Below are 26,500 nucleotides of genomic sequence, written 5' to 3' on the forward strand. Positions count from 1 at the left end.
GGTGTCCCCGGTTCTTCACATCCTGCAGAATCCCACGGCCGACCCCCAGGGAATCAGGGCCAGAGCGCAGGAGGGCCTGTCCGCGCCTGTGACAGGAGGTGCCAGCAGGAGCGACGTCTCCGGCAGCCGGCGCGCGGCCCGCGCCCCCGGCTCGGCTCACGCGGGGCCCCGGCCCTCCCCCAGCCCTGGGCGGCGGGAGTGGAGCCGGATCCCGCTCTTTCGTTTTCGTTTCCCGGAAGGATAGCGCCTACCCCAGCGCCTCGCGCGCCTGCTCTCGGGGCCCAGGGTTCACGCCCCGGCGCTTCTCGCCAGATTTCGCCCCAGGCGACCTTTCAGTTCTCAGCGCCCAGCGAGGGGCCTCGGGGAGAGGGGCAAGGAGCACCGCCCAGGGCCCAGCAGCGCCAGCCGGGAGCGCTCGCGACAGAAAGCCGGTGGCCCCTCACCTCCACCTGGGATGCAGGTAAGAGCCCGGCAGAGGAGCCGGCCGCGCACACGGATCCACCTGCCCGCTCCCATCTCGATTTCCATTTTATTAGACCTTTAACTGCCTGGAGTCTCACTTTCCAACAGATTCCTAACCCTCACCACCAACCCTGTCCCTCTGCTCCACCCCTAGACGCTCCTCACGACGGTCCCGAGGTCCCGCCTCTCTCTCTCTCTACCCCGCCCCCCCCCCCAAATCCCGGTGCGGTACGAAGGCATCCCACACAGCATCCCCAAGCCCCCAGATCCTTTCCGAAGTCTCCTTCCCTCCTCATTCTGCTACACTAACCCGATGGGAAGTCCATGGAAATTCCTCCACAAGTCAGGTCCTCCCAGCTGTCAAACATAATCCCACTGGGACCCCTTTCCTCAGCAGTCCCTCTCCATTTTCTTCCCTTAGAGCTGGGGCCCATCCTACCCCAGGGCCTTTCTCCACTTCCCTCTCTCCAAGAGCCACGCCCACTTATCAGCCCTCTCCCAGGCCTTCATGCAGAAACCTGGGGGTCTCCACCCTGTAGACTCCCTGGCTGCATCTCCCAGACAGTTACAGCCTCAGGATTGCCTACTCCTCTTGCTTGCAGTGGGGTGGAGGAGTGGACAAGTCCTTGTCTTGAGCCCCTTCTCTAGCAAGGGAGCACACAGCCCCTCAGTTTCTTTTCTTTTTTCTTTTTTGGTACCAAGGATTGGACCCAAGTTCCCATAACCTCTAAGCCATATCCCAGCCCACTTCCCCCTTAAATTTTTTTTTTTTTTTTGTAGTTGTAGATGGACAGAATGCCTTAATTTTATTTATTTTTATTTTTATATGGTGCTGAGGATCAAACCCAGTGCCTTAGGCATGTTAGGCAAGCGCTCTGCCGCCTAGCTACAGCCCCAGCTCCCACCAGCCCCCTTTTTATGTTTTATTTTGAGAAGTCCTCTGGGTTTCCCTAAGTTGTTGAGGTTGGTCTCAAATTTTTGATCCTTCTGCCTCAGCCTCCCCAGTCACTGGGATTATAGGCTGTGGCACCTGAGTCTGCTTCCTCTCAGTTTCTGAGGCTTGGATATCTAGGAAACAGCACCAACTGGGACAGGTGGTGCCCTTCTCCTCCAGAAACGAAATGGGAACTATCCAAAAGACGTCAAATCCCCTTTTGCATGAGCCAAGGCTTGTGGAGTTTGCTCTGCTAGCTCCAGATCTGCACTCCTTAGGCGCGGATTACCTTCCTCAGACCAATAGGTATAAAACTCTAGAAGATCCTAGAGTGAAATGGACTCTCAGGACCTAGTTTCACTTTTCCTTTTCTGACTGAGGCAGTTGTGGCTGGGCTGCAGCCCCAGGGATCCTTCTGCAAATACCACATCTGGCCACTTGTTTCTTCTCTCATCCTTCTGGATGAACCAACTCACACCAGGGCTATCCTGGCTGTAAAACTGTTAGGATAAAGACTTCCCTTAGGGCTGTGGCTGTGGCTCAGTGGTAGAGAGCTTGCCTAGCATGTGTGAGGCCCTGGGTTCCATCTTCAGCTCCAGCTAAAAAAAAGAAAATTAAATAATAAAAAAAGTCTTCCCTTTGTGAGACCTTTGGGTCAGAAACTTATTCTTTTTTTTTTTCCTTTTTCCTTTTTGAAAAAGTGTTTATTTACTTCTGAGTTAAGGTCTTTTCATCCTGGTCCCTTGGTCTCCATGTTGTGATCTCACTAAGAATCCAGAGAGTATTTCTAGGCCTTCAGATTTCAGTTACAAGTCAAATTGTGCTAGGGAGTCTTTTTCAGGGAGTTGAAAACTTGACTTGGAAGGATGAAATTTATCCAGTGTCTGCTGTGAACAAGATGTTGATGGTACCTTTAAGGTGGACACAATCTATTGGCAGAGATAAACACTCTTTCTCTCCAAAAATAATTCTCAATACATTCAAGTATGGCTAAGCCTCCTTTGACGGCTCTGGTTTTCTCCTGCTCTAGGAAGGAACACTGGCCTATTCTCCTGTAGGTCCTGCAGCGGCCACACACCCCTTAGGCACCCAGGTCCAAGCTAGATGTGAAGCTCAAGTGCAACTGCTGGGTGAGACTGGAATCTGCAAGCTTCCAGGAAGACTCCGTGAGTAGAGGGGAGGAGAAAAGCTCATTTTTTGTTAAAGTCTTAAATGTCACTGCTTATTCAAGGAGTTACCTTTCCTCCGTTTCCAGTTCTTTGGCTGGGTTTTAGCTCTTCCTTGGTGAGGAAGTCAGAGAAGGTGTACAGCTGGCATTGACCGGCAGGCAGTCCTCAGTGGTGAGATGAGGGCTGGCGCTTAATGAGCCTTTGGGTCCTTTCCAGGTTAGAGACAGGATTGGAGACATTGGCAGAGAGGAAGTGGGTGGGGCTAAACAGTGAACAGTGGCATGCACATAAAACCTTCTTTTAAGCAACAATGTATCATTTTTATTATTATAAAAGTAGCATGTGCTTATTGTCAAAAATTAGGCAATGCCAGAGAAGAGTAAGAAAATACTAGAGAACAGTCAAATGCACCTACAGTAACCATGGGAAACATTAGTAGTCTCCTTTCATTTCCTTTTCCTAAGTAATGTTCTTACCCCAGGATACGCATAGCAGTGGAGCAGGCTGGAAATTAATGTATTTGAGTCTGTATTTCAAATGAGAGGCAAAAAAAGCTAAGTGACATGTTCAAGATCACACGGGCTCTTTTCTAAAATTTTTAGTTATAGATGAACACGATGCCTTTACTTTATTTATTTATTTTTATGTGGTGCTGAGAAAGGAACCCAGTGCCTCACACATGCTAGGTGAGCGCTCTGCCCCTGAGCCCCAGCCCCAGCCCTCACACAGGCTCTTGGTAGATTCTAAGGCCAAATTTTGGTCCTGCTGGTCATCTTCTAGAATACTTTTGCTTGGTTTTTAGTTTTTATTTTATTTTATTTTAGCTTAGTTTATTTGCGGAACTGGAGACTGAACTCCGGGACACATTACCACTAAACTATATTTCCAGTTCTTTAATTTTTTATTTTTATTTTGAGACTGGGTCTTGTTGCTCAGGCTGGCCTCAAACTTGTGATCCTCCTGCCTCAGGCTCCTGAGGAGCTGGGACGTTAGGTGCATGCCTCCATACCCAGATTAAGATATTTAAAAATGTACTTCCTAAACCATGGCAATCCTAGGCTCCGCAGCTGGCTGACCCCAGCCAGGTTCTTTGATCCGGATGGGAGTCCGCGGCATCTATGCGCACGCATGTTGGTTGTGAAGCACCTAGACCACTTTGCTCCCTGCGCCCTGGAACACTGCCTGACAGGTTTCCTGGCTGCCACCTACGTTTTGAGCTATGACAGGACTAAGCTGTGGCTTAACAGAGGATGAGGTGACTTCACACCTCTGTGGTCCACTTCCTGACCTTTAATTGGGAAGATAACCGTGTCTCCGAGGTTAGAGGGAAGGTGGGACTGACAGGTACACTCTCCCTGAGTAGGTGCTGGAGGGAGTCTAGCGGGGAGGTGCTGCAGAGCAGGGTGGCAGGCGGGGGAGCTCCACCAGGACCCTCTGTTGCTTGTTTTGTCCCACTCGCCAAGTCCTAGAAGGTCGACCCTGGGAAAGAGCTTTGACGTGGCCCCTGGAAACTCCCTTAACTTCCCAAACAAGGAAACCCAGGCCCGGAGGCTGTGTCAAGGTCACTTTCTACCTTCAGGGCCCTGCCTGCTGGGTGAGGGGAACAGAAGGAGAAGTGAGAATTCAGAGTTTAGTCACTGCCTGGATCAGTACAAATACACCACCTTCTAGTTTTTTGATGTTCACAGGTTCATTGGGGATGTAGGGAAGGGCGAGGCTGGGGGTGAGGGAGCCTGAAAGCTGGGGCAGAGCCAGAGCTGGGGCGGGGGGGGGGTAGGAATTGGGAGGAGTAGCTCAAGACTACCAGGCACCCCCACCCTGTGATTAATGACTCTTTGCATGCTTCAAGAAAAGACTTCTGGAGTTCTTGTTTTCTCCAAAAGTGGGTTAAAAAAAAAAAAAAAGAACAATTTGATCTGATTTTAAGACACACCTACATATCTATTAACTAAAGACATAAGGACGGAAATTTTAACTCTTTTAACTCGACCTCTAAAACACACTTCCTGGGGCTGGGGATGTGGCTCAAGTGGTAGCGCGCTCGCCTGGCATGCGGGCGGCCCGGGTTCGATCCTCAGCACCACATACAAACAAAGATGTTGTGTCTGCCGAAAACTAAAAAATAAATATTAAAAAAATAAATAAATAAAATAAATAAATAAATAAAAAAACACTTCCTAAAAGTGAAGTTCAAACTCAAGACCTTCGAAAAACAAACCAAACAAAAACTTAAAAAAAATCAAAAACTCAAGATCCACGACTCTCCCTGGAACACGGGAAAGGGGAGGATCGTAAGTTCCATAAGACCACATTTAATTTATAAGCTCAGAAACTCACTATTTGTTTGTTGAATGAACGAATGAGTGACAAGGAGTCTTCACCAAGGGCACCAAAACCAACCAAGGCAGAACCCCTTTAGTGGGGCCCTCTGGATCCCCAGGTCTCCTGCGTACTTCAAGTGACAGGCACACCCACCCCTCTTGGATCAGCCTGTGCTCTGGTTGTACCACTCAGGGTGAGGTCACTGTGGCCTGTTGTCCCCTAGATCAGGGCTCCTGAGGCACTTGTCCTGCTAACTAGGTCAGGCCTCCTCAGGAGCCCACCCCGAAATAGTGGCTAGGACTGGGGGAGAGAGAGTAGAGAAGGAAATTCAGAAAGTTTCCTCAGGCCATTTAAGACTGTGGACAGCATGTGCTCCATCCCAGTGGTCATCTCTGGGAACAGGGAGGGGCATACCCTGAGTTTTCCCACCTGGGGAGTAAGGCAGCTGGGGCTTTACCCCCTCACTGCCCATCCATGATGGAGCAAGGGCTGTCTCCAGGGGTCCTGACTCCAGCATGTCCACCTCACCCCATGCACCAGCCGAGGGGGGCTCCTGCAGTCACCAAAAGCTCCTGGGGGAGTGGGGTGGCCGCCTTGAGAGTGGAGCCTTGAGGCCAAGTGCTGTGGGCAGCGTCCACTCCCCCGTCACCACAGAGTCCATGATTCCTACCATGGAGACTTCTGAGGATATTCAGACCCTCCCGCCCCACCCAGTTCTGGACCTTGGTAACTAGGGGACACTAAATGACTCATTTTCCTGCCAACAACATTCTAAATAAGCAAACTGCTGACACCAGTTGAAGGTCGGCTTTGCAGGTGCCTGGGGTGATAGCAACCTCTTGCGCCCCTCGTTTCTAGAAACCGATTGCCCTCTCAGGGCGTCTCTCTGACATATTTTTTCCCAGTCACCCACTCCATTCCATTTTCCACCTCTAGATTCCAGGGCTGATGTGACGCAGCAGGAAGGTGAATAAACTAAATAGATCTTGCTTCGGCTTGTGTTCGGCTTGTGAGGTGGCGTGTGATGAAGAGCATCTTCTTTCCTGTGTGTTGCTCTTCTGTGTTGATTTGCCTGCCAGATAACGATGTGCAGGAGAGCAGTGGCAGTTTCACTCCAAGGACAACTGCGCTGTCTAGACAGGGGCAAAGGACAGGAGGTGGGCCGGGATGCAAGAGTGGGGCCCATGGAGCTCTGGCAGGGTGTGGCCCAACTTCCCCAGGGTAGAAGTGGCAATGAAAGAGGCCAGGTGGTGGGGAGGCTTAGTGAGGGCCACAGAGTCAGCTGTGACACAGGTGGTCGCCCTGGGGGTCTTCGTGCCTGCTCCTGCTCCTGAGCCTCTTTGGTTCCCCACAGCTGGCTCCCTAAAGAAGCTCTGCAAATATCCTACTTGGGTGCCAAGGAATGGGGACAGCTTTGCATTTTGGAATTGACTTTTAAAACTCCTCATTGTGAATAAGCCATGGGAAGAGACCTACAGGGCCCCCTCCTCTATCTCACAGGGGCAGGGTGGCACCTCTCCACCTCCTTCTCTGGTTGTTTCCCTGTGGCATTTAGTTTAATAGGTACATTCTAACAAGCGTGGTTTCCTGGTATTGTAGACCAGGGCTTCTCAGATTCCAGTGTGCATGTGGATCTTCTGGGAACCTTGTTGAGATACAGATTCTGACTCAGTAGGTCTGGGGTGGAACTTGAGATTCTGCATCTAACAAGCTCCTGATGCTGCTGATGCTGCTGGTTTGAGGACCCCATTTATTTATTTTCAAAATGCTGGTCAAGGTTTACTAAGGAAGTTCAATCAATTCAATGGGACAAGATAAATACTTTTGTTTGGCGGGGTGCTGGGCATGGAAACTAGGTCCTCAGGCAGGCTGAGCATGCGCTCTACCACAGAGCGACAACCCCAGCCCAGAAGGGAGAGTTTTGACAGTGACGTCACCCCCTGATGATGAGAAGGAAGATGGCTAGCAGTAGATGGGAAATTCTACAAATTAAGGACTGGAGAATGAAGACCTTTCCCCTTCCCAAACTCAGTGCCTGGGATGGAGCCCATGCTTCACTGCATAAACTGGAAAGATCAGGCAGGCAGCTTGGCTGGTTGCCCCAGCTGGGACCACTGCCCAGATCTGTCCTGGGAGCTGGGAGCCAACCAAGCTGGAAATCCCCAGTGAGTGACCCACCAGGGGGAGAGTAAGGCGATATCTGACTGGAATCTCGAGAGACAGACACAGTTAATAAGATAAAACTGAAAATACATTGGATTATTGCAGAGAGAGGGAGAGGCCGTGGTTGTGGGCAGGTGAAACCTGGAGAGTCAACCTGGTTGGACTGGTAAGGAGAATCCAGAGACGCTCATCCAGAAACTAGGTCAGGGAGACTTCTTGGAGGGAGTGGACTCCTTATGCCACATTGGTAGCCCGGCTGAGCCCTGTGTGCTGGCTGCTGTGCCAGGTATTTCACAAGTATCACCCCATCTGACAGCCGTACCAAGCCTTGTCTCAGAACAAGCCTGTGGCTTTGCCAGGCACGGCTCTTTAAATTGGTGACCTCACAGCCTCCCTGGCACAGTCCTGTGTGGCTGGTGTGGATTTTGTCATCATTCCGGGTTTGCAGATGAGGAAACAGAGGTAGTCACTTAGGTCACAGCTGGCCTGACACCATCATCAGTACTATTCATTGTGTGTTTTTACTTTTCATAATTTTTTTTTTTTTTTTTGCGGTCCAACTCTCAGTCAAGTGTATTTCAGGGTGCAGCTCCGTGAATTTTATGTGCATAGACAGCCGTGTAGCCACCCCTGAGATCAGGGTCTAGGACATTTCCAGTACCCCAGGAGATTTCCTTGTGCCTCCCGTTCCCATTCAAAGGATGACGACTCTTCTGATTTATCTCCCCAGATTGGTATTGCCTATTCTGTTTTGTTTGTTTCTTTGTTTTGGGACAGGGCCTGGCTGTGTTGCCCAGGCTGGTCTCAGACTCATGGGCTCAGATCCCAGAGTAGCTGGGACTACAGGCATGTACCACCTGCCTGGCTAACATGGCCTGTTCTTTGTGTGTGCGACACTGGGGAATTTTTATTTATTTATTTTTAGTTGTAGATGGACGCCATACCTTTATTTATTTATTTGTTTGCTTATTTATTTATTTATTTAATTTTGTGTTGTGCTGAGGGTCCAACCCAGTGCCCCAAATGTGCCAGGCAAGCGCTCCACCACTGAGCCCCAGCCCCAGCCCCTGGCACTGGGGATTGAGTGAGGGCCTCATGCGGCTAGCAAACACTCCTCTACTGAGCTCCGTCCCCACCAATAGAAAATAAACGGAAACTTTCCAAATATCCCTCAGCTGGAGAATAACCATCCAGTTGGGATGTTTTCCTGCCAAGCTGCTAGGCAGCAAATCTTGTCTGCCTTTCTTCTTGAGGGACACTTGGCCATGTCTGGAGACATTTTTTGTTGTTCTACCTGGGCCTCCACTGAGTGGGCAGAGAGCCATCGAGTGGGCAGAGGGGAGGGATACTACTAAAACCCCTTCAATGCACAGGACAGCCACCACAGCAAAGAGATGGGGCCCACCATGCTAATAGGACCCGAGGTGAGAAATTAGACCACACTGAATTGCTGGATTCAGTGAATTACTGGTAACTTTTTTTTCTTGTCTTGACCTTTGATGGGCACTGGTCCTTTATCTGTCATCTGTGATGTAAATATTTCCCCCAAATCTACCCTCTTTTAGTTTCATTTGTGGTGTTTTGCTCTCCCCCCCAATTATAGTCAAATGTGTTTTATTTTGGTAGCCTCTGTGTTTCCTGTCATGGTTAAGGTCTTCCCTACTCCTTCAGTGCATATAATTTTCTGTTTCTATTTTAAGATTTCTATTGTTCTATTTTTTGGGAACCCATCCCACTTGGAGTTGATTTTGTAAATGGTGGAGGTGGGGGGCCATATATACACATACATGTGTGTGTTCCAGGTGCAGAATACACAGACAATGTGCCTCCGAGTACCCAGTCCAGTGTCATAGCAGGTCCCCATTAAACATTTGTTGAAGGAATGATTGGAAAACAGGCAGGGGTGGGGTACCAACAATAAATAAGCAGATGCATCCGTAATACATATAGAGTGATAAAAGCTAGCACATAATTATGGCAAATGTAAAAGCAAGGTGGTGCGACAGAAAAGAACGGACAGTGAGAGGAGGTGATGGGGTTTGGGGAAGGGACCCACTTAGAGTGTTCAGGGTGGGCTTCTCAGAGGACTGGAAGCCCTGACTTCCTGGAGCAGGAGCAACGATGGATGGATGGAAGGATGGATGGATGGATGGATGGATGGATGGATGGACAGATGGATGGATGGATGGACAGCTGGATGGATGGACAGCTGGATGGATGGATGGACAGATGGATGGATGGATGGATGGACGAACAGATGGATGGATGGACAGATGGATGGATGGATGGACAGATGGATGATGGTTGGACAGACGGATGGGGCGTAGGTGCCAGCCTCTGCCCCGCCCCAGCCTGTGCTTGCCGCCCAGGCCTCCAGCCGGCGCTGTGGAGCAGGGAGGACGTGCTGCACTGGCTGCGCTGGGCCGAGCAGGAGTACTCGCTCCCGCGCACCCCGGAGCGCGGCTTCCAGCTGAACGGCCGCGCGCTCTGCATCCTCACCAAGGACGATTTCCGCCGCCGCGCTCCGGGTTCAGGTGAGGGAAGCTCCGGGCTCCACTCTTCAGTGAGTTGGTGGGAACCCTGGAAGGCCCGGGAGGCCCCAAGCCCCTGGGGTCCTGCAGGGAGCCTTCTCGGGAAGGCGCTCCCTCCCAGCCAAGAGCAAAACTGGAGAAAGTTCCAGAATTCATTGATTCACACTGATAAGAGCTCAAGCCTGGCCCCCTGTATGAGTTTTTATTTTAGCCAGAACCCGGCCTGAGGTCAAAGGAACCATGTTTCAGGAGCAGAATCTGGTGGTGGCAGCAGCAGAGCCTCTGGAGTCCGTCTGACCCTCCCTTGGCCTTCTCGCTGGTGGCTCTTCATGTTGGTGCTGATCTGGTGTCTTCTTAAGAAGACACTCTTGTTTTCTCTGCAGCCTGTCTTTGGCAAGCAAGACCAAAGCCTGAGTGGCAGAAGGGGTTTTCTCAACTATTCTAATTTACTTCTTTTCTTCTAACACACCCCACCGCACTGCCACCTCTCAGGTTCTGCCGCACTTTTCCCCCTCATGAGCCTTCTTGAATGGCTGTGCCTGGATTTAAATTAAACAAACAAGCAAACAACAACAACACCCCCCCCACACACACACAAAAAAACCCATTTAAAAAAAAATTAACACACTGTATTAGTGCTTATTTATGGGCTTCAGTGTGACATTCCAACACATGTATACAATGTGCTGTCACAGTAATGAGCCTATCCAGCACTTCAAACTGTTATCATTTCTTTATGTTGGGAAAATTCAGGAGTCCCCTCTTCTGGAAATTATGAAATATGCAGTTAATTATTCTCAATGATTCCCTGGATTTTATTTATTTATTTATTTATTTATTTATTAGTACTGAGTATTGGGCCTGGGGTGTTTTAACTGAGCTACATCCCTAAGTTGCTGAGGCTGGCCTTAAACTTGCAGTCTTCCTGCCTCAGCCTCTCGAGTCACTGGGATTACAGGTGTGCTCCCCTGCACCCAGCTAGAAATTCCCTGGTTTTAATGGGGCTGGTGGGTGGTGGGAGGAGAACCAGGCTCTGGCTTCTCCCACAGCGGAGACTGTCTGGGTAGAGGCAGGGCTGGGCTGAGGTGAGCACAGGCCTGCTCCCTAGCATGCCTGTGATTCTCTCTCACTTCCTGCAAGCAACCCTGGTCCTCAGGAGCCCACTGTGTACCTCTTACCCCATGGCTGTCAGGTGGTTCTCCACCCAGGGATCCCCCCACTTTCCTCTTCCCTTTTTCTTGCTTACCATCAGCAACTTAGCCCAAAGGTGTGAGTCAAGAGGCATTTCTGGGACTATGGACAGGGCCCACCTGCCTTTAGGAAGAGGTTAAGACTATTCAGTCCCTCAGAAGACAGGCCAGCCTTTTGCGGGGAGGAGATACCAGGGGCACTCTACCACTGAGCCACATCCCCAGCTCTATTTTGTATTTTATTTAGAGACAGAGTCTCACTGAGTTTCGAGTTGCTTAGGGCCTGGCTGTTGCTGAGGCTGGCTTTGAACTTGCAATCCTCCTGTCTTGGTCTCTGGAGCTACTGGGATTACAGGTGTGCACCAGTGCACCCTACAGGGGCAGCCGTGAAATGAAATTTGTGGAATCCCATTATGCAGAGGAGACCAGCAGGGGGCTGAGATCCCTACCCTTGGTTATTTTGTTCTTTTTTGAGAGGATTTCAGGAAGACACAAAATTTAGTTTAAAAAAAAAAAAAAGTAACAAAGTTTAGAAGGGATAGGAAAAAGGGAACGGGAGTCATACTTAATGGAGAGTGGGTCCTCTCAGACAGAAGTTTTATTGGAGGGTCCCAGGGAAGTTTCCAGAGTCCTGCCCAAGTTCACCTCTTGACTTTTGACTGACAGCAGGATTGTGTTAAATATCCAAGTGCCCACTGCGCCTGGTGAAGTTCCAGGAGAACTCGAGGTCACTTTGTCCTGTGCTGACTGGTTCTAATTGGAACCTGTTCTTATAGATATTATGGTTGGGGGAATTCCTCTTAGCTCCCTGAGTTCTAAGACCAGGTCTGTGTAAGAGTCACAAAATCTCCATTCCCCCATCTCCCACTGCTCGGTGGGGAGGGTCTTGTGTTCTTCTTTTTATTTTATTTTTTAAATATATTTTTTTTAGTTACCAATAGACTTTTATATGCGGTGCTGAGAATTGAACCCAGAGCCTCACACATGCTAGGCAAGTGCTCTACCACTGAGCCACAACCCCAGCCCTTCTTTTTATATTTTAAAATATTTTTATTCATAGATGGACACAATGCCTTTATTTATTTATTCATGTTTATGTAGTGCGGAGGATTGAACCCAGTGCCTCACACACGCCAAGCAAATGCTCTACCACTGAGCCACAACCCCAGCCCTTGTGTTCTGATTAGCTGAGGCAGGAGGATTGCAAGTTCAAGGCCAGCCTCAGAAACTTAGTGAGACCCTGTTTCCAAACAACAACAACAACTAAAAGGGATGTGGCTAAGTGGTAAAGTACCCCTGGTACCACAAAAAAAAAAGGAAGAAAAAAAACAAGCAAGTATGTGGGGTCCGGTCAGGGCAGTGGGCCCAATGTGTAGAATTACTCCCTTGACCTCATGTTCCCGCCACTCACGTCTGCCTATTATTTATCATCCTGAGCCTTAGAAGAACTACCTCTGCCTCCAGGGATGTGAGACACGGTTGTGCAGTTTGTGCACTGAACTCAGGCCCTCAACTGGGGGCATGTGGGGGTGCTCAGCCTGACCTGGGGGGGGGTACCTTGGTGACCTTGGTGCCCAGCACCTTCCTCTACCAGGAAGGGATGTCTTTTTAGCTGTAACCGCCAGGGGGCGACATTGGCCGTGCCCCTTGTCAGCCCCAACAGCCGGAGCCCCCACCTCCTTTAGCAGGATGCTGGTGACGGGACACCCTGGGCTTCGCCCCGAGAGGCAGGTGACCACAGGGGACAAAGACTGGGCTCCCCACTGGCCTGGCCAGCAGCCTGCCTCCCGCCCACCCCCAGGTGACGTCCTGTATGAGCTGCTCCAGTTCATCAAGACCCAGCGGCGAGCCCTGGTGTGCAGGCCGTTCCTCCCGGGGACCTGCCGGCAGAGGACGCGCCCCGGGCTGCCCCAGGCCCCGGAAGGTGAGGAGGCCCTTCCTGAAGCTCCGAGCCCGCTCAGGTCAGCCTCGTGGCGGGACCGGCCATCCTCAGGGCAAAGCCAGGGAGGGGTGGCAGGGGCTGGCCTCTCTCCCCCTCCAGCCTGGCTCCTGCAGTCGTTTGAATGAGGCCGGGGTCCCCCTCCTGCCTCTGTCTCCATGGAAACCGCTCCTGCCAGGCGCCAGAGCATGGGACGCCCACACCCTCTCAGTCCTGTTTACTGTGGCCTCTGCGGTCTTTGACCTAGAGGTCATCTCCCTGCCACCCTCTTCCTTTGACTTCCAGGATGTCCCACTTGCCTGATTTCCTATAGCCCCAGTGGTCACTCCTCAAAAATCTCCTTCTCTGGGTCCTCCTCTTCTTCCCTACTTCCAAATGTCAGGCACCCGGGGTCAGGGGGCTCTTCTCTGTCTACATTCAGGCATTAGGTGTTTGGATCTTGGAAATTCACATTAGGTACTGCCAGTGATTCCCAGGCATGCCCTGATCTGTCCCCCACGCTTCCTGTCCCCCCTCCAGTGTGTCTAGTGGGCATCTCAACCCCAGCAGCTCCTAAACCAGGGGCCCCATGTCCCCACACTGCTCCTTTCCAGCAAAACCCGGCTCCTCCTGCCAAGCTTAGTTCAAAACACTGGACAGCGTGTTAATTGGGTTTTCATCTCTATGACCAAAACACCGAGCAGAACAGCTTAGAGGAGGAAAACTTATTTTGAGATCATGGTTTCAGAGGTTTCTGTCCATGGTTGGCTGGTTTCATGGCTCTGGGCCCAAGCACCACGGCAGAGGGGGCTGAGGAGAAGACTGTCAGGTCACTGCAGCCAGGAAGCAGAGAGGAAGGAGGGAAGGGGCACAGGGCGGGAGAACCCTTCTGGGGGGCCCTGTTGACCCACCTGCTCCAGGACTGCCCCCCCATGGTCCCCCCCCTCCGCCATACTGTAGTCCTTTCAGATTATTAAACCATCAAATGATTGATCTGCTGTCAGGTGACAGCTCTCCTAAACCAATTGCTTCACCTCTGAATGTTTCTGCATTAACACAGGAGCTTTGGGGGGGACCCTCATTTCCTAACCCTAACAGACATCACATTGGATTCCTGTTTCTCCTCCGTCTTCATCCTGCCAACAAATCCTGTTGGCTCCACCTTCAAACCTCTGCCAAATCCATGCACTTCCTGCACCCAACTGTTGGTCCCCGTGCCGCCCCATCACCTCTGGAGAACCTCCTCGCTGGTCTCCTCACCTCCGCTCTTGACCTCCAATGATCCGTTCCCCACAGAGCTGCCAGAGACCGCTAAGTCAGGCTGTGTCTTGCCTCTGCTCAGAATCTTCCAGTGGCTCCCTTCTCACTTGGAGTCGAAGCTACAGTCCTTACAGCGGCCTCTGCTCCTTCTTCAGGCCTCCCCCTTGTTCCTGCTGCTATGGCCACAAGGGCTTCTTGTGTGCTGAACAAGCCAGAGCTATGCTTGTGCCCCAGGGCCTTTGCTCCTGCTGTCCCCTCTGCCTGGATTCTCTTCTCAGTACTGGCATTGCTCCCTCCTTTACCTCCTGCAGGGCTCCGTCAAATGTCAGCCTGCAGCAGAACCTCTTCCAGATTCCTCATCTGTCTGCAAGCTTTATTTTTTCTCCCCATCTTGAGGACTGCTTTTATCTTCTTTTTCATTTTAATCATCTGTTCTCACAAAAATAATGAGTCCCAGTAGCAGGTAGTACTGCTTCGCCTATCTCCAGGGCCAGGACGATGTCGGCAGTCGGAGTCAGACAGCAGTGTCAGATCAGCAGAGAGGTTTCTGGATTCAGGGATGTGTCCCTGAGATTCTGAGTGCGATGCCTGGCTCACAGACAGTTCTTAATATTTCCTGGGCAAATGGCGAGGATGCTGGATGCTGGCACCTGGGTTCTAGGCCTGGCGCTGTCACAGCTTGACTTTGCATCAAAGAGGAAACAGGTCGAGTGACTTGTAGGGAGCAGAGGCTGAGTGACGGGCTGGCTGGGCTGTCTGGCCCCGGCCACTGCACTTCATGGCCTCCCCACTCTCTCACAGGAGGTGGACAGGGAAGAGCTTTAGCCACAGGAGTCCCAGGCTCATGCTGAGGGCTTGGGCAGGGAGGCCCTGGGCAGGGAGGCCCTGGGCGCACAAGATCAGTGTGCTTCTCTGCTTGCAGAGGGGATCGGGCCCTCTCAGGCAGCCCCCCAACCCACCGCCAAGTGCCTTCTGTCACAGCCACCAGCCCTGGGGCTTGCCAGCTCCTTCAGCCACCTGGGTTCTCTCAGTCCAGCCAGGCAGCCCCTCAGATTATCTCATTGTGCAGAGCCCGGCTGCAGGACCAGGGGGGTCTGCTCCTTCCCCAGGATGCCACGGGCCCCCATTGATGGCAGGATCGCAGGTGAGTAGGGGGCTGTGTTCCCTGGGCGGGCGTGAGGTGTGCTGAGGCTGGGTCCCAGAGGGGTCATGGGTGACAGGGACCAGGGGTGAGGGGATCTGGGCCGGGGGTGGGAAGTGGGGTGATGTCCTGTGTGTTGGCCACAGTTGGAACCATAGCAGATGGATTGCTTAGGATTGCCAAGCCCAGCCTGTCCCCAGGGCAGGGACAATTTAGGCAGTCAGAGTCGGACACTCAGGTTGGCTAAAGTACCTGCCCCTGTCCCCTCTCGCCCCTCCGCCACTGCTCCATAACTCTTAAAACTCTACTGAGCACTTACTATGTGCCAAGCTTGGTTCCAAGGCCTTCATTTAGTTGTACAACAGCTCTTTGATGTGGGTACTATTTTAGCCTGGTTTCATAGATAAGGAAACCAAGGCACAGAGAGGTTAAGGACTTCCCTGGGATTACACAGCACTTATGGCGGAGCTGGGATGTGAACCCAGATTGTCTAGCTGCAGAGCCTGCCCTTTAACCTGGTGAATCACTTCACGGTCCGCCTTCATTGTTAAGGGATTGATTGTTAGGCGGACAGCCAGACACAGGGACAGAGAAGCCACCCGTCTTTCCGGAAAATGTTCCTAGCCATGGTGGGGCCACCAGCTTAGTACTAAGACACGAGACGGGAGGAAGCCTGGCTTCTGGGTCAGAAGTGACTCGAGGCCAATAAACCACCTGTCCTGAGGGCTTTGGGCACATTGATCACCTACCACCCATCACCACCCTCACAGGGAAGCTGCCTCGGGTGACTTTCCTGAAGGGATATGGCCCGGGGCCCTGGGGCTCAGATCTGCGAGGGTGCCCTTGGGCGCTGATTTTTCTGGGCACTTCCTGGGTCCAGGGTGCTGAGTGCCTGGGCAGGGTCTTGCCCGTGGGCCCCGCCAACCCTGGCATAGGGGAGCTGGCCAGTGTCTGCAGAGCTGGGCTGGCCTGGCGCTCCGCCTGCCCCCTGAGCCCATCCCCTCCCGCGTCCCCTGGGGTTATGAGCCACCTCCTAGAGTTCTGAGGTACAGAAGAGCCCCCATTGCTCCTGTTGACACCACTGTCTTCATCCTCCTGCTGGGGCTCCCTGGGCTGGCCTCCAGGTCCCCAGGGACACGGTCCTCATGGCTCCTCTGTGCTGACCTGCAGACTGCCACCTGCTGTGGGACTACGTGTACCAGCTGCTCCGGGACGCCAGGTACGAGCCCTACGTCAGGTGGGAGGACAAGGACGCCAAGGTCTTCCGAGTCGTGGATCCCAACGGGCTCGCCAGACTCTGGGGGAACCAAAAGGTGAAGCTAGACCAGAGGGCGGGGTGGTCTCCACATACCCAGGGGACAGAGCGAGGGGTCAGAGTGGACCCCGGGGCACCAGAGGACCATCCTCGATAATGGAGCCTTCCCTTCCCTTGGGGTCCCAGAAGTGCAGTGGTTAAAAGTCACCTCTTACGGATGGAGGATGTCCCTGAGGTGTGACCTCGCCTTTGCTTAGTACTTAAGCCTCTTTGGGGGGGCAGTGCTGGGGAGGGAGCCCAGGGCCTCACCAGCTAGACCAGCCTCTACCCCTGGTGTATGAGCCTTTCAAAGATCTTGGCGTGGACTGCATGGTGCCTGCCGGTTAGCCCAGAAGAGGAAGCTGGGTATCTGAGGGAGGGTGGGAAGAAACCCAGGTCCCTCGCTCCCCTGGGGGCTGAAGGGCCGAGCTAAGTGGGTGTCCATGAGGAGATCGCAGGCGGTTCACCCTAGTGCTCAGGATTCAACATTTATTTTTGGGTTGGTATTAACAAATGGGACGGCCATCTCCGTCTCAGGGTCACAGTGGTGACATAGGAATGATAGTGCTGCACTCCTGGAATCCCAGTGCAGAGGCTGAGGCAGGAGGATCACAAGTTCAAGGCCAGCCTCAGCAATTTTGCGAGGCTCTGTCTCAGAATAAAAAATGAAAAGAGGCGCCGTGTGGCTCTGTGGGTGAGGGCTGCTGGGTTCATCCCGCTATCCGGGTTCCTTTAAGGAAAGAAAAGAGTCTTTTGAAGAGAACTGGCTACTTTCTGCACAGCCACAGTGGCCACTGCTGCTGCCACCCTGTTACGGCTGGTGCTTTGAGAGCTTGTGGACAAGAATTCACATGGTGACAAAGAGGGATAAAGAAATTGTTGGGACACTTCTAGGACTTGATGATTTTGTCAATATAGTGCTGGGAGATGTCACTGAATTTTGAAATCACATCAGAAAGAAGGATTACTAAATTTGATGAGTTTTTTTTTTTTTTTTTTTTTTTTTTGATACCAGGGATTGAACCCAGAGGTGCTTAACCACTGAGAGACATCCCCAGCCCTTTTTTACATTTTATTTACAGACAGGGTCTCTCTGAGTTGCTTAGGGACTCACTAAGTTGCTGAGGCTGGCTTTGAACTTGGGATCCTCCTGCCTCAGCCTCCCGAGCCCCTGGGATTACAGCCCTGTGTCACTGTGCCCTGCTCAGATCAGATTTTGCTAAATGGAAACAATATAACGATGCTGGTTCTGGGAGGAGGAGGACCTGAGATATGAATGAATTCCCTTGACTTCTGGTGGATTCCATTTTGTTTAATAATGGCAACAAAGTAGATTTTTTTAAAAATTTTTAATGTTTAGATTCTCTAAAGCTAATTTTCCCATTAAAGGGGAATGCTTTTGAACTTGAATTGTATGACCAGTTTTCTAAGTTAATCGTGTTTGTCCTGGAAAAAAAAAAGTAGTTTGTTTTTTGAAGACTGAAAAAATAAAGGTGTTTTTGGTTAACTTTAAAAAATAATGATAATCAGCAGTTTTTAGCATTTCCTAAAATGCAGTGAGTGGCACCTGCCTGCCCTCTGCTGTTGGGAGGGCTTTCCCTGTGTTAACTCACTTAATACCGCAGCCCTTGTGAGGCAGGTGTTATGTGGAAACTGAGGCACAGAGAGGTTTAGCAAGTGCCAAGAGTTTAGCCCAATAAGGGGACAGTGTGGGGACTGTGCCTGGGCTAGCAACTGCCCTGCACTATTCTGCAGCCTCTTGGCAGTGCCGGTGGCCGGAAGGATGTTAATGACTAAAGTTCGAGGGTGTTTAATCTGGTCCAACCCCATATCGCCCAGGCAGGGAAACTGAGGCCCAGAGTGCAGCAGCTCCACTCAATGAGCACATACTAATGCCAAGCGCTGTGCTGAGGATCTTCACGAATCAGCTAACTTAATCCTCACAACAAACCTCACAACAAATGAAACTTTCATTTCATTTCAATTTAAATGGACTCAGAGATACAGAAACGTGTCCAAAGTCACACAGCTGCCAAGTGGTGAAGTTGGGCTCACTGATGCCAAAACCCAGGCTTCCCGCGCTGACCCTGTACTGCCTGCCCTCCAGAGGGAAGTCGGGGACCTGGCCACAGTCATGCTACTCACTGGCGCCAAAGCCACCCGTGCAGTCCCACCACGCAGCCTCTCCCTGTTTCCCACAGGGCATGTGTGGTTATTTATTACTGCTGTGACATTTGCTTTGGAAAAGTGACCTGCGGTCCGCTCCCACTGCGTAGTCTCCCCTCCTTCCTTCCCTGACCACCTCTGCCTGTCTCCTTCCAAACTCAACAGAGTGCCACTAAACCCTGCCAAGCCCTGGGCCCAGGGGCTTGGGAAAGCATTCCGCCCCGTCTACTCCCTTCACCGTGTGGAGAGTGAAGTTTGGAGGCCTGGGCTGTCGAACGGGGGCTGACCTGGGGCTGCTTCACCTTCCAGAACCGGGTGAACATGACCTATGAGAAGATGTCCCATGCCCTGCGCCACTATTACAAACTGAACATCATCAGGAAGGAGCCGGGGCAGAAGCTGCTGTTCAGGTGAGCAGCCTGGGGACCAGGGGACAAGGGGAAGCCCCCTGTGTGGGGGGCAGGTGCTGATTTGTGGTTGGGATCTGGATTCCAGGTTCCTGAAGACTCCATAGGAGAAAGTCCGGCACAAGAGCAGCCACCTGGAGCAGCCGGAGAGCCAGGAGCAGGGCGGGATGGACTTCAAGGACAAGATGTTTGTGGTCCCTCTGTGAGGGGCCAGCAGGCTCCGGGCATGGATGGGGCGGAGACCAAGCCTCCCCTCGAGGCAGCCCCCTGGCTCCTTGCAGGGCAGCGGGGATTCCCAGACAGATTGTGTGATCCTGGAATCGTAGCTGTCGTCTGGAACCCCAAGCTGCCTGGGGCCTGGGGTGGCTGAGAGCTGGGAGGCCTCACACCCAGGACACTGGGAGAGGCTGGTCAACCTTTGTGTAATGCAAACAGAGTGGACTGTCTTGCTGTCCTATCCTGGGTACCTGCCCAGCCCAGGAGAGGTGGCCAGGCTCTGGCCCCGCCCAAGAGAGGACTGGAGGTCCCTCACAGAGGCTCAGTTTTCCTCATCTGCAAAAGGGGTGCACTTATAAAAACCCACCCTTGGGGATGACGTATGAAATGGGAAAAGAGTCAGTTCTTTGGCGGCTTTAGCAAATGACCGTGCTGGTAGCTGGTGCTTTTTAAGAGCTTCCTGTGTGCTGGCCTCATGCTGAGGACCTCACTTATGTCTTATCTCATTTAATTCACATACTAAGCCCCTGAGGTTTCTAGGTAAGGAAACGAGGCTTGCTGACCTTAGGGGACACTTTTCTGCCAAGGCCCAGCCCCCTGTCTGTCCATGGCATCTTGGCTGAGCTCTTTATTTTAATTGGCCCGACCTCCTCATCCTCTGTGCCATCACAGGTGGCCCTATGACTATGACCCAGTGAAGGCCACCATCCTCCTCGCCACCTGTGGTTTCCTGGGCTCCTGTCCCTGTACCTGCCAGGTGACCTCTGTGGAGTGGCTTCTCATCTGTAAAATGGGGTTGCTTCTCCCGCCCTGAGCTCCCAAGGCAGTGGGAATCTTCCATAGGATGGTCTCCGTGGAACCTCAGGCCGTGCCCTGCTGCCGTCGGTGCTGCTGGCTAGGGCTCTGCCACCCGGGGCTGCTCCAGAGCACTAGGACACCTCTGTCCCCTCAGCAGCTGCTCTCTGCTCCCAGCCCTGAGGGCTGATGGGGCCTGGGGGGGTCAGAGCCTCTGCTCGGCAACCCCAGGTCAGGTCGGGGAGAAAGAGCAGGAGTGTCCCCCTCATCAACGAGAGCTTCTTGAACTCACCTCCTTTCCCCAGAAGCAGGAAGCCACCCTGTCTGCGCCCAGCCGGCAGGAAACACCCACCCCCTCACGGGGCCTGCGCTGGCCTGAGTCACAGTGCAGGAGTCAATAAGGACTCGGGGGCTTTGGGACACAGCGCTGGGCCAGCCCCTGAGCAGGGAGACTCCTGGATGAGTCCCGCCTGGGACCCCTGGCCTTACGGGAAGGGGCCAAGCAGGTGGCTTGGAAAGAAGGTTCGGTGGGGAAGTCCTTGGTCCTCTCACTGACCCTGAGACGGCTCCACTCCCTGCCTGTGCCTCAGCCTGGATCTACATGACTCCAAAGAAGGGGACTGTCAGATTCCGTCAGCCCTCATTATATGGATCAGGGGACTGAGGCCAGAGAGGACAAGGGGCTTGTGGAGGTCATGTGGCCATGCCCCACCCAGCCCCTGGCTCCCAGAGTGACCTCACTTCTTCAAGGTCCAGGTGGAAGAGGCTGGGGAGAGGGGGGTTCAGGGGTCACTCTTCTAGTTACAGCTTTGGCATTTGCCGGCTGACATGTGGGTGTTTGTTCAGAGGTGCGTATCCCAGGGGCTCTGCTTACCCCAGGGCGGTGAGCCTCACCCACCGTGAGGCCATCAGGCGGGGAGTGGGCCGCTGGGAGAGCAGGCGTGGGCAGAGGCCCGACCCGGGCCCTGGATTCTGGAACTCTCTCCAGCCTTGGGCTGAGCTCCATCCTTCCCTCCACCTCCCAGGCACATTAGGCCCTGGTCTGGGGATGGACACCTGGGTATCCTTCTCTGAGGATTAACTGAGCACCTATGATATACCTGGCACCAGGTGAGACTCAGAGTTTCCATTCCTTTTTTTTTACATGATTAGACTTCTGTAAAGTGGCAGGTCCCTGAACACTGTCAAAATGCACTCTCTGAACAGGAATCCTAAAAGGCAGGAGATGATATTTTCATGGTTTGAAACAGTGGCCAGCCACCTTTTCTTTTTTTGTCACATTCGTTAAGTGCTGAGGTACACGGAGTCTATGAACAAAGCGAGTGTGTTAGTTAATGAGGCAAATGACATAAGTCACTGTCTACACCCAGTTGACGGTTCCCAGCACCAACCACGAGCGCCCTTACCCTCCTTCTTCACCACTGCACGGATTCTTGCCCATGAAGGCTTTTTCCCTCTCAGGGAAGTTCCAGACACAGCATTTTTCTTTAATCCTGGTGGCCCTCCGTGTCTTGAGCTTTTCCTGACGAAGCCTGGACTGACGCGGGTGGCCATGGTCTCTGTCACTGAGGATCCTAGTGGAGATCCCAGTGTTAAACGGCTTTCCACAACTGTAACATGTACCGAGATGATCAGCTTATTAAGAGAAAAGGTTTGCTTTGGCTCACGGTTTTGAAGGTTCCAGTCCGTGATCAGGCAGACCCATTTCATGGCGGGAGTTCTTGACAGGAGTTCATGGAGTTCACGGTGGAAAAGGGAAATGGAAAGGGCTGGGGTCCCACTGTCCTCTTTCAGGGCACACCCCCAGTGACCTAACGCCTCCCCTTTGGCCCTGCCTCAAAGTTTCCATCAGCTCTGAATCGCACCACACAGGGGACCAAGCCTGTGCCACACGGGCCTTCAGGGACACTTCAGGTTGGAACACAGCACAGCCTTTCCCTGCTTCTTCCTCTGGTCTCTCCCACAACATTAACCCACATGGCCCACTCAAGTGTCTCTCAAAAGTTGTGTAGGAGCCAGGCACAGTGGGGCACACCTGGAACCCCAGCGACTTGGGAGGCCAAGGCAGGAGATCGCAAGTTCAAAGGCAGCCTCAGCCACTTAGCGAGGCCCTAAGCAATTTAGCAAGACCCTGACTCAAAATGAAAAATGAAACAGGGGCTGGGGGGTGTATCTCAGTGGTTAAGTGCCCCTGGGTTCAACCCCTGGTTCCAAAAAAAGTTCATGCAAAATTTGGAGAACATTCACAGAACAAGGTCCTGGGCCTCCGCAGGGCCCAGCGTCTGGTGTGAGTGGGAAGAGGGCGCAGGAGCTTCTCAGGTGCTTGGTGTCGGGGCCCCTCCTCCTGCTGACTCTGTCACTCCATGGACCTCTGAGTGAAGCCGCCCTGGAAACCACCCCCAAACTGGGATGGATGGGAGTTTAAAGTGTGTTGTTCTGGAATCACAATTCGTATTTAAGACAGTTTTTTTTTTTTTTAAAAAAAAACTACTTTATAAATTTTATAAATTTTTTATTTTTAAAATGAACCCAACTACTTTATACATAGTAGTTGGGTTCATTTTGACCAAATCATACATGCACAGAATTCAATTTCAGTCCCCATCCTTCCCCTTTCCCTCCCTCCCTCCTTCCCCGTATTTATTCTCCTTCTATTCTGATCTTTCTTTTGCTCATTTATTTATCTTCGGTTGGTACTTTCTATGTATACATAAGGTTGAAATTTCCTGTGGAATAATTATATAGGCGTATAACATGATTTTGTTAAATCCATTCCATGTTTCCTGCCCCTTCCTCTCCTCCCTCCCTCCCTCTCCATCTCTTTCTTCTACTTCTCCTCCACTGATTGGCCATTTATCTTGCTGAGTTGCTTAGAGCCTAAGTTGCTGAGGCTGGCTTTGAATTTGCCATCCTCCTAACTCAGCCTCCCAAGCCGCGGGGATACAGGTGTGCGCCACCGTGCGCTGCCTGGTCTCCCCTTTATCTTTATGATACCTGAACCCTGGCAACCTGCCTTCTTTGCAAATTCGACCCTTGATTTTTTGGAGTCCGACTCATTTCACTTAGCGTGATGTTCTCCATTTCCATCCGTTTGCTGGCTAATGCCATAATTTCATTATTTTTTATGGTGGAGTAAAACTCTGTTGTGCATATATACTGCATTTTTATATATGACATCATTATCTTAATTTTTTTAAAAAAAATCTCAATATTCTTGTAGGGTAATTGCCCATACATTGGGGGCTGGGATTGGTGGTGAACCAACAAAGGGGATAGAACTTGAGAAGTTAGCACAAAACTGAGGGAAGCAGATGTACAGGAACAGACCATGCCACTCCTCTGGGGACAATAGGGGTCAAGTGCTGGTGAGTCCTGCTTGGGAGGCACAGGGGAAGTGTCTCTCAGGAAATCACCTAGACTTCGGATCCCGTCTTCTTGCATTCATTCTAGAGGGGTGAGGTCTGAAGACACAGGGGAGCCTGGGGCCTTATGCTCCTTGAAGTTCAGGAGGATGCCAGAAACAGATTCTGGGCACTCCAGCGCTGAGGGCTGCTCTCCAGGGAAAGGCCTGCAGTTTAAAATTACATCCACCAGGTGGCGCAAAAGCCCCATTTTATATTGGTGTTGAGTCCCTGAGTAAGATGTCCTCATTTTCCTCTGATTCTTCTGAGGACTCAGATGCGCATTCTGATAAGTCATCTCCCATCTGCTGGAAACTTCCTGACTGTACATCCCATGGTTATTTGGCGGTCATCTTGAATTCAGCCATCTCATATCCAAAAAGCTTTAGGACACAAGCCTGCTCCAGGGTCAGCACATCACCTTTTGTGCACACCTGGTATTCAGACAGCAGGGTCACCACACCTCTCTTGAGGGCAATGGTCAGGCCCCGCTACCTCAGCTGTGGCTCCATGGAGTGGGGGAACTGCTCCTGGGGCACTGGATCCAGGCTCAGGGTGAAAGTTGCTTTGTTGCCAGCAGAGGCAAGTCCATTTCTGTGTATGTTGTGAACCACTCATTCATCTCCTCCTTTGTATGGTCCGTAAAAAAGAGACCAACTTCCCCCCTCAACTTCTTGCTCATCTGGTGCAGGCTGTCTCTATCCTTATCAGACAAGTTTCTACCCAAGACCCACTCATCGCCTTGTTTTTGCCAAAAAACTTTGGCTATGTTTCCAGGTATTCCTGATGTCCTTAGGCTTACTGTTCCTCATGTTGGCCACAGAGAAAATGAAGAGGTACTTGTATATGTCCACACATTTCCAAATCTTTGGGACAATTGATGAGGTTCTGGAGTTCAAGGAGCAGCATGGGTAGAGCAACTGTGGCCTCAGAGGGAGAAAACCTGCTTTTTTTTTCCTTTGCTAGCAGGGATTAAATCCTGGGGGACTTAATCACTGAGCAACATCCCCAGCCCTTTTTATTAATTTTTTTATTTAAAGACAGATTCTCACTAAATTGCTTAGGGCCTTGCTAAGTTGCTGAGGCTGGCTTTGAACTTGTTATCCTCCTGCCTCAACCTCCCAATTACAGATGTGTGCCACCATGTCTGGCTTCTAGGACTTTAATCTGGTGTCTCCTCACTGCCTTTTACTTGCACCAGAGCTACTAATTATAGGAGAAGCCAAGCCATGGATTTAGACCCATGGTCTTTCCCAGGCTTCTGACTTATCTGTGACCAACAATGGAATCAATCCTATGGTCCTGCTTTGCTCATTTATTGGTAATCTAGAAACACTTACCTGCACCAAGAAGATTACAGCTAAATGGAAATGTAAGGAGCCTTGTTATCTTCTGATAAAGGGAGGCAGCTTATCTGCACTGCTCTACCTGTATTGCAGGCCAAAGGCGTAAGGAGGTAGACTTCCATTCTCTCTCTATATATCAATTTATCTTTTGGTAGGAGGTATGAACTCAGGGGTGCTTAACCACTGAGTCATATCTCCAGCCCTTTTTATACTTTATTTTGAGACAGGGTCTCGCTAAGTTGTTTATGGCTTTGCTAAATTGCTGAGCTGGTTTTGAACTCACAATCCTCCTGCCCCAGCCTCCTGAGCTGCTGGGATTACAGGTGTGTGCCACCAGGCCTGGTATAGAATTCCATTCTTAGGGAATGAAATCTCTGTCCAGCAGGAGACTGGCTGCTTTCTACCTGCTACACCCCAGGGTAAGCGGGTCAGAAGCAGTACAGATGGGTGGGTGCAGCCACTTGCACCTGCAGCTGGTAACTAGCTGGTCTTTTGACTTTGGGCAGGCAAACAAAACCTGGCTAAGCTTCAGTTGCCTAAACAACAAAACAGTAATAATATAATTTAATTCCTAAATAACAGGAATGCTAGGAGGATGGTGTGGAACAATAAATGGGAAATAAATGAGACACTTGGCACAGCACTGGGCACATAGGAAGGGCTCAATCAAAGCCAGAAATCTTCACAATGGGACTTTTTATTGGTACTGTTGATGCTAATTAAAAAGGGGCTCAATCCTTTCCTCTTCCATCAGGTTCTAATTCAGTTCCAAGCCTTTCTTGGTGGTTTTGGTTAAGGAAACTTTCTTGTTGGGCTTGGATTTCAGCATCTCACTGAAGCCATGTGCAGCAGATGGCAGTGTGGCCCAATATGATTTAATAGAAATCTTTTTTCTGTCCCCCCAGTGAAAGTTTTTTTTTTCAGACAAAAATGAGTTTGGTTCTCCTTCCTCTTCACATTATAGCTGCTCTTTGAGGCCCCGGCCTATCTGGGGTATGTTCAGGGAGAAGGAGGAAGATAAAATTAAAAACAGGAAGTGTCTTACTGGCAGTTAAATGTTTGTGTTCTCTGGGTCTGGATGATGCTCAGAGCAAAGCTTTTCTCTTGTGTAAGCTTTTGAAACCTTTCAGATTTCCTTACAGCTCATGTCTGGTGTATAGGAAACTCTGAAGTATATTTTGTGTCCACAAACTCTGGAAGAACAAACCATTACCAGTGCAGTCACCTTTTCCAGGATCCACCAACCAGGCTATGTGCCTTGCCTTCTGGATTTCCTGGGCAAGATAAGAAACTTGACTCCATTGCCCCAAACCACCCAACTTCATGTCAGGTAGAAGAAACTCTTGGTTCCCTTAGGAAACAGTTGAATTAAATTCCAGGCAAGTTGGGATAATCCCTTTCCCACATACTTTGTGGGTAAAGGATAAAATTCATAGAAAGAGCAAACCTATTCAAGGATATCCTAAATATGATCCATGCAATTCTCTCTGACCACCTTTGGTCAGTGGAGACAGAATAACAAAAACTTGTTTTCTCCATTATTTCGGGCATTCTGCAGAAAAAAGTAAAGAATAGTTTTCACAAGTTCATAAAAAGATATCTGTGCTAAGATACCCTTTAGTCAGGATAAAATTTGGGGAGTGTAGTTCTGAGAAATGACTCTAACCAGACAACAGTGCCAAGAAACATATTCACTCCTGACATAATTTTTCTGGACTTATGCAGCATTATTTAGAAATGGTTATATATTAAGCATGATCTATGTTTATTTATGAGTCTTGTGAG

At 51.1% G+C, this 26,500-nt stretch overlaps 1 protein-coding gene and 1 pseudogene across 4 annotated transcripts; one reads left to right on the forward strand and one right to left on the reverse strand.

Moving 5' to 3' along the window:
- The first annotated feature begins 120 nt into the window (after positions 1-120).
- Positions 121-19,561, forward strand: Etv7 (ETS variant transcription factor 7). Of its 4 annotated transcripts, none has more exons than XM_046450673.2 (8): positions 121-460; positions 2,427-2,562; positions 9,420-9,584; positions 12,573-12,695; positions 14,872-15,093; positions 16,215-16,309; positions 18,860-18,960; positions 19,046-19,561. In XM_046450673.2, the coding sequence occupies exons 1-8, from the start codon at positions 455-457 to the stop codon at positions 19,062-19,064; spliced, it is 867 nt and encodes a 288-aa protein (XP_046306629.1). In that variant the 5' UTR covers positions 121-454; the 3' UTR covers positions 19,065-19,561. The 4 variants fall into 4 exon arrangements, 3 of the variants coding, with proteins under 3 accessions (XP_046306629.1, XP_046306628.1, XP_046306630.1); XR_006852988.2 differs by having other exon boundaries at positions 124-460; positions 16,215-16,403; XM_046450672.2 differs by having other exon boundaries at positions 139-460; positions 16,261-16,403.
- A 4,020-nt stretch (positions 19,562-23,581) lies between these two features.
- LOC124096711 (mRNA turnover protein 4 homolog) lies at positions 23,582-25,544 on the reverse strand (annotated as a pseudogene).
- Positions 25,545-26,500: the final 956 nt, after the last annotated feature.

The sequence above is a fragment of the Marmota monax genome, unplaced genomic scaffold, assembly GCF_021218885.2.
Source record: "Marmota monax isolate L192 unplaced genomic scaffold, Marmota_monax_Labrador192_F-V1.1 WCK01_AAM20220418_F8-fsc00127, whole genome shotgun sequence".
In the NCBI taxonomy this organism is placed as follows: Eukaryota; Metazoa; Chordata; class Mammalia; order Rodentia; family Sciuridae; genus Marmota; species Marmota monax.

Excerpts from the sequence above, each read along its gene's own strand:
- Etv7 (XM_046450672.2), top strand. Across the intron at positions 12,696-14,871 it reads GCTGCCCCAGGCCCCGGAAG|AGGGGATCGGGCCCTCTCAG; the intron begins GTGAGGAGGCCC and ends CTCTGCTTGCAG. Across the intron at positions 15,094-16,260 it reads CATTGATGGCAGGATCGCAG|ACTGCCACCTGCTGTGGGAC; the intron begins GTGAGTAGGGGG and ends GCTGACCTGCAG.